Genomic DNA, 12,809 nt, shown 5'->3' with positions numbered 1-12,809 from the left:
GACCAATGACAAAGAACAAAACAAAACACAACAAAAAAGAACAGCTTGTAGTTAGTTCAAGGACTGTTTGTTGGCCTTTAGGAGTGTTTTCCAGTCCAGTCTTGGGAACAAGCCCTGGCCCCAAAGTTCACCTTCGGCATTCCCTGGGGACCTCGCCACTGTTGCCTTGATGTTCTGTTGCACCCCCTTAGTGTTTGGTGGGATCAGGTTGGGTGCAATTCCCACACAGTGTCTCTGGTGTTGTCCTCTGTAGGGCTATGGGTCAGTGAGGGACGTCGTGTCTCATAGTGTTGCCGGCCATGTGGTCCTCTCTGTGGACTGGCTGCTCTAATCAGGAATATCATCCTGAAGGCTTGGTGGTCCGGGATGTGCTTGCTCCACTCTCTAGAGTAGATCTTGGTGGATTTGATATCCCAAATGTTAACTATTTATTTCCATCTTCTGTTGTATCTATTCAGACTGAGTTATGTTTCTGTCTAGAATACCATGTCACTTTTATCTGACTTTTTGAAAAATGGATAGTCCAGGACTTTGCTTCTTACCCTCTTGGATTATTATATATTTTATAGATCATATTTTAATACAAACAAATATAAAGATCTAATTCCTTTATAATAAAAGCCATGGTAATGAAGACTCTATTGAAACTGACTGAGTTCTACAATTATGTGTTTATTTCCGATGATGAAATCACAATTGCATTTTTCTCTACTCTCATCGTTGTAGTGTGGGCTCAGAGAGGGAGTTTGACAGCTTTGCTCTGTTTTCAGGTTCTCACTGCTGCATCTGACATCTTGACACAGATGTCTTACTAGCATTTCAATTTCCCCATGTCCAAAAATGTTTAGTCTGTTTCCCCCCAACCTTGGACAAGACACTACTGCAGGGAGACTCTGAAGCAGTGGTTCTCAACCTTCCTAATGCCATGACCCTTTCATGCAGTTCTTCATGTGGTGGTGACCCCCCAACCAGAAAATTAGTTTCGTTCCTACTTCATCACTTTCATTTTGCTACTGTAATGAATTGGGCGACCCCTGTGAAAGGGTCCTTTGACCCCCAAAGGAGGCGCGACCCACAGGTTGAGAACCGCTGCTCTGAAGTCATTCCTGACTCCTCTCTCTCATACAAGGGGGTTTCTAAAATGTTGTTGAGAACAAAATGGGATTTTCCCAAGAACTTTTTGAAGCCCCCTCACATCTGCATAATCCCTCTCCCCAACTAAGTAGGTCTCTTCTACTGCCCCCTCCCACCACCCTGGCTGTAGTGCCTTCCCTCATCTGTTCTGGGCTAAATTATTCTCAGGATCTCTCACGGAGGCTCTTACAAATACATCTCTTGTTCATTGGAGACAATTGAAATTTGCTGACACCGTAGCAGTATGGCTGAAAAAATTAATCTGGGGTCTTCTGCCTTCCACCCCCATCCATTCTGCCCTTCTGAATTTTTGGTAGTCTTCATTTAGCTCCTCTCTGGGCTGTGGACTTGTTCTCAGCTACACAGAATCCTTCTCAGATGCCTCCATTGCACAACCTCCTAGACTGGCTTTGCTTCTCTAGGATGTATCTTTTTATATATCTCTGCTATTTAACTTACTATAGTCTGAGGCTCTTATAGAGTTTATTGGTTCAACTCTGAGCTCCTTGAATCCCAGAACCCTGGATTATTCATCTCTGTATCTTTAGATCTTGATACATAACTCAAGAGTTAAACCTTTCAGAACTATCTGCATTCTCCCAAATGAACTCCGGGTCTTTTGACATGTATTTAAACGAGGAGAAATGAGATGACTCAAACATTTGGTTGGGAGTAGAAGAGTGAGTGAACTTGGTAGACAACATATATAATGTTTATTCTCCTGAGAGTCCAGGGATTAGTGTGTATATACCAACACAGCAGTATTTGTGTGTATTTGCAAGCATTTTATGTTGTAAAATTGGTGATACTTTAGAAACTCAGAGGACTTAAATGATCCCCAATCTGGGACAAGTATCTAATCATGCCCTACAAATAAAAGTATATTTAAAAAATTCAACAAATCTGTAACTTCCAACTCTTCAACTGAAAATTCAGACGAGACAAATATAAGAAGATGACTTGATGGCAGGTTTTTTTATGAGAAGGTGGATGGTTTTCCAAAGATTAAAGTCAGGCTCGACCCCTCAGAATTCCCTGGAGCTGGGCAGATGATCCCTTCAGGACCAGTGGTGTGAGTGGCGATACTGGGAGGGTAGAGGGAAAGTGGGTTGGAAAGAGGGAACAGATTACAAGGATCTACATGTGACCTGGGGGACAGACGACAGAAAAGTGGGTGGAGGGAAACGTCGGACAGGGCAAGATATGACAACATAATAATTTATAAATTATCAAGGGCTCATGAGGGAAAGGTGAGCAGGGAGGTAGGGGGAAAAATGAGGACCTGATGCCAGGGGCTTAAGTGGAGAGCAACTGTTTTGAGAATGATGAGGGCAATGAATGTACAAATGTGCTTTACACAATTGATGTCTTTATGGATTGAGATAAGGGTTGTATGAGCCCCTAATAAAACGATTGAAAGAAAAAAAGAATTCCTTGGAGCTGTTCTCATACCATTGCTATGGGGCAGTAGAGACTCCATGGCAGGTTGCTGGTTGGTCAGAACATTCCTTTTCACAGAAGTGGACACAGGATTTTGCCAGGGGACCACAGATCTAATTAAAGCAGGAAGGAGCTTACATAAAAAGGAAGTGCCCGTCACCCTCCCTCATATTTCCCATCTGCATACTCCATGGCAAATGCACCCACATCCCTAAGATGCCTGCTTGTCAGCATGAAACCATCCCTCTTCTTCCCATCTTGCTTACCATGATTGTCATGAAGTCAAACCTTGCTCATTGATTGGCTTTGGCAAGATAGTTTCTCTTCCAATCTACACGATAGAGGCCTTTAGAGAGTTTAAGCTCTTAAGAGCCCTTCCACCGGGAGAGAATAATGTTAAAAGTGAAGTGGAGAGCAGGCCATAAGGATGGGAGAGAAACAGAGAGAGGGCGAGGACTTGGAGGGGAGGCGGAGGAAGATGCCAGGCTGCAGGAGACGTGGGGAGGGAGCCATCCACAGCTCCGAGAGTGAGCAGGCCCTCTGGGATCCACAGTGGCTGGAAGTCAGACCGGCCTGTGGGGCGGGCCAAGCTAGTACTGGCGCTGATTTCTAGGGGGGTGAGAAATGGCAATGGATAGTCTAAAAGGGAGTTACAGATCTGAAAGAGCAGGTAGGAATCACCATCAGGGCAGACAAGGGCTCAAGAACCCTGGCCTATCCACTGAAGTTGGCCACCGGCAGGCCCGGTGTCCTTTTACGAGCTTGATGCTGAAGGTTCCAATTTGATACCCTGATTCATCGCTTTATATTCTGTCGACAGGTGCAAGTGACCACAAGTCGATTTGCATGGGGGTGGGGGTGGGGGCAGGGAAGCAAGACTGTGTGGTTGGAACACTAACGTTCATCTGCTTGTCTGGGAGCTGGTGTTTAATGCCTCTATTACAACACATTTGAGGACATTGAGAGCACTTTATTCCTCTGTGGAATTGAGCAAAATGGGGTATTTTTCCTCATCTACAGCCACACACATAAGAACTGCTTGAACATGCATAAATATGTAAAGACACATCAACTCAGACGGTCATAAAGCATGTTGAAAAATGTGCCCACCAAGAATTACTATAGGGGTATAAAAAAAGCATGCCTAAACATTCTTTTTACACAAAGAACGCATTGGAGAATAAATTAGCATAGAAAACGGTCTCTTTGAAGGCACAATAACTATTGTTTCCTTATTAAATCCAGTTTTTCAATTAAGTGGAGCCTCACTGATCCACACTATGGCTGGGCGGTCCCATAGAGAATTTCTGAACTTTGTAGATTAGCAAAATACTATAATTGGAAGGGGGGAGAATGTGACACAGATTCCAGGAGACTGGAGAGACGACTGCCATTGTGTCCTTTCTGTCAAGAACTGGCTTTAGTTTTTAATGATGGGGATGCTTCATAATGGAGCAGTAAGCATGCTGTATGCGTTTGTAAAATGAATGGAAGGAGGGGACCAGGGATCGAGTGAAGTGCTCACCACAGTCCTCACTGTCATACTGGCCATTCGTGTGATCCTGATAGCAAATCGGGGTAAGAGCCATTGTGCTGACACACAGAGGTTACATGATCCACCCGGGAGAACGGCTTGGAGCTGCCATGGTTGATGGTCCAGAGTCTTTTCTGCGCCATCGCACACATTTAGCCAGGCTGTAGGTGTGGCTCTATACTTCAATTATTTCAAAAGGAATTTGCTTCGGGTTGTAAATTGGATGTTGTGAACACTGCTTAAAAGAGGCAAGGCTGACCTGTGCTTCAGTGACAGTAGAATCGATCAAAACCAGGGTAAGAATGCCTTCACAAGGGAGACTGTGCTCAGACCCAGGTTGGCGGGTGCCGTCCAATCGATTTCTGACTCATCTCGACCCCAGGTGACACAGCAGAGCCTCCCAATGGTGGTTTCTAGGCTGCCATCTCGACAAGAAACAGATGATCAGATCTTTTCTCCCACAAAGCATCTTAACTTACCTGCTGAACTCCTACTATGTGCCAGGTATCTTCCTACATGGATGGAGATACCTGATCCTCCTGAAAACCCCGTGAGGTGGTTGGTATTCGTCTTCACTTTGCAAATAAAGGAAAGAGACCCTCGAAAGCTGCTGGTGCGTTCAAACTCAAACCACCAACCTTTGAGTTAGCAGCCAATGGCTGCAACAATGGGCTCAAACATTACAGCGGTGGTAAGGATTTTACAGGATCAGGTAGTTGTGCACTGAGTCGCTATGGGTCGGAACCAACTTGACAGCACCTACCAAGAACAACAATGTAACTCCTGGGTCATTAGTTTGACTTCTTCGTTATCGAGGTGGTGAATGACTTGGTTTGACCCGGAGGTTTTTAAAGATAACACTAAAAACTTGGGACCGCCATGGCTATCAAGTGAGTTCCAGTGGATGGTTCTCCCTGTCCCCGATGACGCTCCAGTGCATTTTCCGTGGCTGTGGTATTCCCGAAGTAGAGCGCCAGGTGTTTCTTCTGAGATGCCTCTTGGTGGACTTGCACGACCAGGTGGTTCAGTGAATCACAGAGCACTGAGTCATTTGTGCCCCACAGGAGCTCTCAAGATAACACCTTGAATCGTGACTCCTAGTGACCTCATGTGACAGAGCACTTTCTTCTGTGGAGCCACGGGTGGGCTCAAACACCTGTCCTTTCAGGTAGCAGTGGAGCACGTCACTGTTGTCCCATCAGGGCTCTGGCATTAAAACCCGCTGTCAAGGAGTCGGTTCTGACTCATAGTCACCCTATCTAGAGTTTCTGAAACTGTAAATCTTTACGGGAGCAGGTAGCCTCATCTTTTCCCACACAGACTGGCTGGTGGATTTGAACGGTTGACCTTGCGATTGATTAGCAAGCAGCCCAATGTTCATGGTGCCATCATGGCCATCAAGCCAATGCCAACTCATAGCAACCCTAAAGGACAGGGTAGAACTGCCCCTGTGAGTTTCTGAGACTGAAACGCTTTATGAAATCCTCGTCTTTCTCCTGAGGAGAGGGTGGTGGTTTTGAACTGCTGACCTTGCAAATCTCAGGCCAATTTGTAACCAGCTCACCACCAGGGCTCCTGGAGGTGTGAAAAGTCTAGATTAGCTACTAGAATTATGGTGAACGGCTAGAAAGCTGTTGTAATAATCTACAGAAGAAAAATTGAGAGCCAGAGCTAGCCTACCAATGATGGGAATGGCGCTTGGGGCGGGGATGGAGTGTGGCCAGCGTAAAGGGCACTTTGTTAAGTGGAGACTCTGACGGAGAAGGAGGCAGTAGCCGCTGTGTTCCTTGACATGCTGGGATTGGTGACTGAGTGGAGGGACGTTCCAAAGACAGCAGAGGTTGTTAGTGGATGGAAGATGTAAAAATAAAGGCAGAAACATAATCTGTGTTTTAGCTGCCCATTCTATAGGGCTCGTCAACTGGATCATCTGTTATTATGATAATCATATTCTTAAAATAAAGTGAAGGATATGCCATTCTTGGCTTATGCTCTTAATAACTACTGAATCATTTCAATAAATGTACACAATTCCCAGGTCATGAGTGAGCGCTTTTCCTAATAGTGTCCTTAAGAGTTTGTAGGTGAGCCAGACCGAGTGCAAATGGTTCTTTTCAGCCTTACTTTGACCCAAGCAAAGGCACATTCACTGGTGGCGTAGGGGTTAACATGCTTGGGTGCTCATTTGAAAGGTCAGTCATTTGAACTGGTCACTCCATGAAAGATGTAGCAGTCTGCTCCTTTAAGACTTAGAGCTTTGGGAACCCCGTGGGACAGGTCTACTCTGTCCTCTCTGGCTGTGGACTGTGTGTTGCAATCGACTCTAAAACAGGAGTGTCTAGGGTTTGACTCGATTGTTTCAAAGTGAGGGGAAATTTCCACCTCAGCAAAGGTCAAGTCTGGAAGTCAGATTGTTGGAACCCTGGGACTGCCTGTATCCTCTTGTACAGGTGTTGGACATCACCTGAACTTTGATGGTTCAAATTCACGGTGCAAATATTTTCATTCCAGGTGGTGATAATTCACATCACTCCAGTGGACGACCAACTTCCAAAAGAGGCTCCTGGGGCATCTCGGTATTTGGTTGTCAAGGAAACCGAGGTGGCATACATAACCAAGAAGCAACTATACTTTGTAGATACGGAATCCTATGACACAGAGCTGCTCTACACAGTAACGACTCCGCCATTTTTCTCCTTTAGCCGCAGGTACGTCTTCAGGAAGTCGCCAGCTGAGCGTTGGGTTCTGGGCTTGGAGAGTTGAAAATGCCAACCGAGGAGTCGATATGGTACTGTGGTGGTCTTCGTTGTTAATCAGACACGAATGCCTCCTCACAATTTAGTGTTCACTTTCCTCTCCATTGGAGCAAAATGGGACTTTCTACTCCACAAAAGCGTGAAGGTCTTGGAAACCCACGGGAGCAGTTCTACCCGCCCTCTAGGGGCACTATGAGTTGGCATCGACTCAATGCAGTGAGGTTGGATTTTTTGGTTTGTTTCAAAAGGAGCTGAGAGGCGTAGTGGTTACACATTGGGCTGCTACCCAGGAGGGTTAGTGGTTTGAAATCCGCAGCCGCTCCAAAGATGAGAGTTTCTACATCCATAAAGAGCTGCATTCTCAGAATCCACAGGGGCAGTTTTCCTGTCCTACAGGGGTCGCCTTGAGTCAAAACTGAGTGGACGGCAGTGAGTTTGGGGGTTTTTTTTGGTCTCAAATATATCTCGTACTTTACTTCAAAAATGATACTGATTGATAAGTGACCCAGTAGTTTACGAGATCTTTGATTTAGATAGAATTAATGGTTTTTACCTCCCCTTTTCTAGAGAAAATGCTGTATTTTTTAGTTTTTGGAAAAACAGTTATTTTTAGTTTTGTAAACCGTGATCGCGTCCTAGTCTATGTCCCCAGTGCACAGAAGTGGCATGAATATCCTGCAGGCCAATGTCAATGGGCGCACAATAACAAGGAATCATCTTCAGGATGAGATTAAGGATTCCCATTTGTGACATTGAGGCAGGAAATTCTAGCATGCTTTTTTTCAGGCATGGCAGGCATAATATTTATGTCTGAAAAAACAAAAACACCAAAAGATTCCGACTGCCAGTGACTTTGCAGGACAAAGTAGCATAGCCCCAGGGCTATGCTTTCCAAGGCTATCAGTCTTTATTTTGAAAACAGACTGCCATACCTTTCTTCCTCAGAGCAGCTAGTGGGTTTGAACAACTGGCCTTTTGGTTAAAAGCCAAATGCTTAATCACCGTGCAAGCAGGACGCCTTTTAAGTCTATCTCCCCCACCTTCAGTAAAGAGGGGACTGTCAGATGGAGGCCACCCCTTGTCTCTCAGTTTGGCATACTGTGATGGCTTGTGTGGTGCTGTGATGCTGGAAGCTATGTCACTGGTATCTCAAAGGCCAGCTGGGTCAGCCACAGTGAACAGGTGTCAGCGGAGCCTCCAGACTAAACAGACAACGGAGAAGGCCGTGGCTGCCCACTTCAGAGGGAGTCGTCATGGAAAACCTGACGCATAGCTCCCAAACAGTGTCAGATACTGAAGGCCAAATGAATGGCAGCAGAATACGGTCAGAAATGGTGAGGATGGTGCCGGGGCAGCCAATGCCATTCTGTTTTGCATAAGGTCGCTATGGGTCTGAGCAGATTCGATCGCACCACCACCACCACCACCAACACAAGGTGGAGGATGTGATGACTTCCCACAGCAGTGTCTTCTAGGTGTGGGAAGTTTGGTTGTCAGCTATTTGCTTTCATTTTTCTTACTTGGAAACTGAGCTTGTTTATTCTCTTTGTTTAGCCATTTGGATGCTGGGAAATTATTCCTGGTGGACAGCATACCAAAGCTAACCAAAAACCCTGCATCCCTGAAGCTGAGGTCATTCTCTCAGGTATGATGACACGCTGGGCTCTTGACAGACATGATTCAGTGCCCTCTGAGTAGCTATGTCCTTGCCAGTGTCACAGTCAGGCATGTTGACCTTTGACATTTGGTCACAAATGCTGCCTCAATGGGTGAGACAACTATGTGAAAATGCTTGATCAAGCTGGATGTGATTTCAAAATCTTGTCATAATTCACCACCAACTCTTGCCAACTCTGGAGACACGGTGAATAAGTTTTTATTGCATCAGATTCCGTTCACTTGATATCCTTTTACTGTCCCAAATCCTTCCCTTCCCAGCCATCTGCCTGCTCCTACCGACACAGCAAGGGTCTACCTCTGTGTTCTGGGGTTAGTCATATCAGACTTCATTATGATTACAGATTGTAACTAGGTATGCCAACCCTGTGTGGTAGGTACTATTATTTTATTCACTGTACAGGTAAGGAAGCCTCTTGACCGGTTTTGCTGCTATGTGGCAGTAGTTGCGATGCAAGTAGCTGGTTTGCGATGCAAGTCTCCTGTCTTTCGTAGAATTGGGAGGCTCCAAACATTTGGATCCATGGGGATTTACTTACCCTCTTTATCCCTCTCACCCCTGATTTATAGGAAAAGTGATTTATGAAACAGAGCTCAAATTGGCGATGATGCTTAATACCAGTTAGCATGGTGGGTCTCTGACAGGTACTGATTCTCACCCCCACCTGTCCATCTTTCCTTGCCTTGCAGCATGCTGTGAACTACATGAAAGTGGCTTATATGCCGCCCATGCGAGACATAGGTCCCCACCTCCGACACGTCCAGTTCACACTGGCCGTCAGTAACCAACGTGGCGGCACTTTGCATGGCATCTGCTTTAACATAACCCTTCTCCCAGTGGACAACCAAGTTCCGGAGGTACGTGCACTGTTTCCGGCGGAGGGAGACTTAGAGAAAGAAAGACTTGAAGGGTTTCTGGCTGGACACGAGAACTTTCTCTCGAGGCTATTTTAACTCAATGTCTTTTCTTTTCCAGCCGCAGTGTGAGGACAAAACCGGGGGAGGGCCGTCTCTCACCTCCCACGGGGCTTTCTATCTAAAAGATGAGATGTTCTAGTGGCTGAATTTGGCATGATTTTCAAAGCTTTCTCAAAATCTCTTTCATTTCCTCTCCTTTCTGCTGAGGTCCACGTGTTAATCAGAGAGGGGATTAAATTATGGGTCTCTTAGCAACCGGAGGGGGTTAGTGGCTTTCACCACAGGCTGGCTATGCTGCTCCGTAATCCAAAGAAGCTCTTTCATTTCCCCAAATGAATTAAGATGGAAAGAACCATCCTATTCTGACCCACTGCCCAGTGTGAACCTTAAAGGCCTTGGGTCTCTCATTGAAACAGAACTACAAAGGAAAGGCCACCTTGTGAATCTTATCTGGGCATTTTCGATTTGTAGTGAGGGCACGTTCCATTGCCTACATATGCCCCTCAGACAGCTAGACTCAATGAGCATGGCGCTCACTGCACGCATCCCACCTCCCGGCCACCTACCCCCTTCCCCACCCCCACCCACCTTTTATTTAAAAGCTGAAGGAGAAAGCAGCAATGCCCATTTTTAGAAACTTGTCTCCTTCCTAGGGAGAGACAACCCCTTTCCCTGGGCTCCTTCTGGACTCTGGCCCAGAAAGCACAAGTGTTCTCTTTGCTGGTCCCTCCTCCTCATCTTTACATCTTCCCGGGGTTGTCTGACTGAGGGCCCACGGTGCTTCCCTCACCCACACACTGCTCTGATGGGGTCTAAGCAGTGCCTTAAAATTCACTAGACGTCAGAAGGTTTCTGGCTTCTCTTGGAAATCTGGAAGCTCTGACCCTGCTGAATTTACATGTCTCATGGTGGCCGTGTGCCAGGGCATATGTTCCCACAGTCACCTAGCTCACCACCGTCATCTACGTCATTGGCCAGAGCCGTCTGGTCAAAGGCCTGGGTGCAATCTGTGACAGAAAGTGTAACCTTTGACAGATGGCAGAAGGTGCCATCTTTGGTAGAAGCCAGTGAGCTCACGCAGAATTATCTATACACCCTCGATTCTCTCTGTGGTGAAAATGGGTTAGACTCCTTGTTGAGTTCACTTGATTAGATTGTGTGCAGACCGTCCGTTTCTGGGTGTGAAAAGTAGGCCCGGAAGTAGCCGGGCATTGGAAGACAACACTCATGCTTTTGCCCTAACAATGGGCCGGGAACATCTTTCATGCAAAGCAGCCCCAGTCTCTGGGGAGAGAGGCGCGATGGTGGAGACAAGTGGCCTTCCTTGGCAGACACATGAAGTCATCACGTGGGTATGAGGATGTGGGCCGAAAGTGGCATTAGTGGTTGCTGCCTCGTTCTTTACAAAAGCATAGGGGCAAGTGGACAAGTACCTCAGACAACAGAGACTATTAGAAAGAGGGCCGCCTCAACAGCTTCAGCAAACCAGGCCAAGGTTCCTTTCACGTGGTCTGATGTGCAGTCTGCCCTGGCAGCTGCATCGAGTGACACCTGAAGAGGATTTTGATATCAGGCTAAGCTGGGTTCCTTGACATCTGGATGCTGAATCCAGAAGAAGATTGAGAAGGGTCAATGAATGGCAGAAAGTCAGCTGTATGTTTTTAATTTTTGGAATGTTTCCTTAAGGCCGTTTTGTTTTGACTTTAGTCACTTTATGTCGCACTCCTTAGAACACCGACAGCTTCGAATATTAATGGAGACAACTTAGGGCAACTACAGTTGGCCAGGTATGGGTCTTAGTTCAACGATAATGAGACCGGTTGTCATTCATAACATTGTCTACAAAGACAATATTCTATATCCTACTTTGGTGAATAGTGACTAGGGTTTTAGAAGCTCATGACCAGCCATCTAAGCAACTATTTGCCTCTTCTTGTTTGGAAGAAAGAAGGATGACGAAAATTGAAGAAAATTGGAAACAATTAGTCCAGTGGACTAATGGGCCACGTGAACATCAGTCCTCATGAGCCTTGTACCAGAAGAGTTAGCCGGTACCTAAGTACCCTCTGAAAGTGGGTCTCATTAGAAGGTCCTGGATTGAGTGGAAGAAAACTCAAAAGTCAAGAAACACTCAAAAGTCAAGAAAAATGTAAGTTTTATTGTTTTGACAGAGACTAGTGGATTCCTGAGACTATGGTTCTTAATGACCCCACAAGTTTACAAATGAACTCACCCCCATCACTCAAGGATCAGCCAAACACTAGGCACGCCAGTACTGGGAACAGTAACACCAGTGGGTTCTTCCACACAAGGCACCATTTATTCAAGGGCAAAGCTTGGAAGAGTCGGAAAGAAAGAGCAATGGGAACAGGAAACACAGGGAGGGAGTGGGATAGGTGATACTGCATTATGGGTATTACAATCAAGGAGATGAAACAAAATATGTATGGATTGCTGAATGGAAAAATGATCCGCTCTGTAAACCTTCACCAATGCACAATAAAAAACGGTCAAACAACAAATTAAACGCAGTTACCATAGAGTAGATTCTGCCTTGTGGCAGCTCCAAATATGGTCCCATAGGGTTTTCTTTTCTTTTCTTTTTTTTTTTTTTAGATCATTTTATTGGGAGCTCTTACAGATATCATAACGTTCCATAGTTCAATCACATCAAGCAGTATTGTACAATAGCTACCGCAATCTGTTTTGGAACATTTTCTTTCTTCTTGAACTCTTGATGTTCAGCTCCCCTTTAACCCACAGAGTTTTCAACGGCAGAGTTTTCAGAAGCAGACGTTGAGGCCTTTTTTTTGAGGCCTGGGTGGAGTCAACCCTCCAGTCCTTTGGTTAGCCATGGGCCGTGTGAACAACGTGCACTACCCATCGTGGGTCTTGGGTGCCATCAAGGAGGATCTGACTCGTATCAACCCTACACTCAACAGAGCAAAACACTGGCTGGTCTTCTGCCCCCTCACAGTTGTTGTTTGATTGCAGCCCTTGTTGTACCCATTGTGCCAATCGAGCTCCCTGAAGGTCTTCCTCTTTTGAGATGAATCCTCTTCCTCACCAAGCACCACCTCCTTAAACAAGAACTCCTTATCTTCCTGCAAGCAGTGAGAACGCAGGTTTGGCAAAATAAGAGTGAAGTGCTTGGGAAGGAAGGAGTGGAGGCGGCTCTACGAGGAAGGGAGCATTATCTTTGTTCTTTCATTTGCTGGTGTAAGTCGTTCATGGAAGCGTAGAGGCGGATAAACCCCTCAGGACCAATAATGAGAGCAGCCGTACCAGGAGGGGAAGGGCAAAGTGGGGGAGGAAGGGGGGGACCGATCGCCACGATCTACATATAACCC

General features: G+C 46.0%; 1 protein-coding gene across 1 annotated transcript in view; it reads left to right on the top strand.

Annotated features, from left to right (window-relative positions):
- FREM1 (FRAS1 related extracellular matrix 1) overlaps positions 1–12,809 on the top strand; it is a 154,649-nt gene that overhangs the window by 42,470 nt on the left and 99,370 nt on the right. Inside the window, exons 10-12 of the mRNA XM_004706538.2 lie at positions 6,620–6,816; positions 8,419–8,509; positions 9,232–9,399. Of these exons, the coding sequence (XP_004706595.1) occupies positions 6,620–6,816; positions 8,419–8,509; positions 9,232–9,399 (456 nt within the window). The remainder of the gene's footprint in view (positions 1–6,619; positions 6,817–8,418; positions 8,510–9,231; positions 9,400–12,809) is intronic.

Source organism: Echinops telfairi, unplaced genomic scaffold (genome assembly GCF_000313985.2).
Source record: "Echinops telfairi isolate 266 unplaced genomic scaffold, ASM31398v2 ScPeMD7_25;HRSCAF=90, whole genome shotgun sequence".
Lineage (NCBI taxonomy): Eukaryota > Metazoa > Chordata > Mammalia > Afrosoricida > Tenrecidae > Echinops > Echinops telfairi.
The sequence above is the reverse complement of the archived record's forward strand: the minus strand, read 5'-3'. Positions and strand labels throughout refer to the sequence as shown.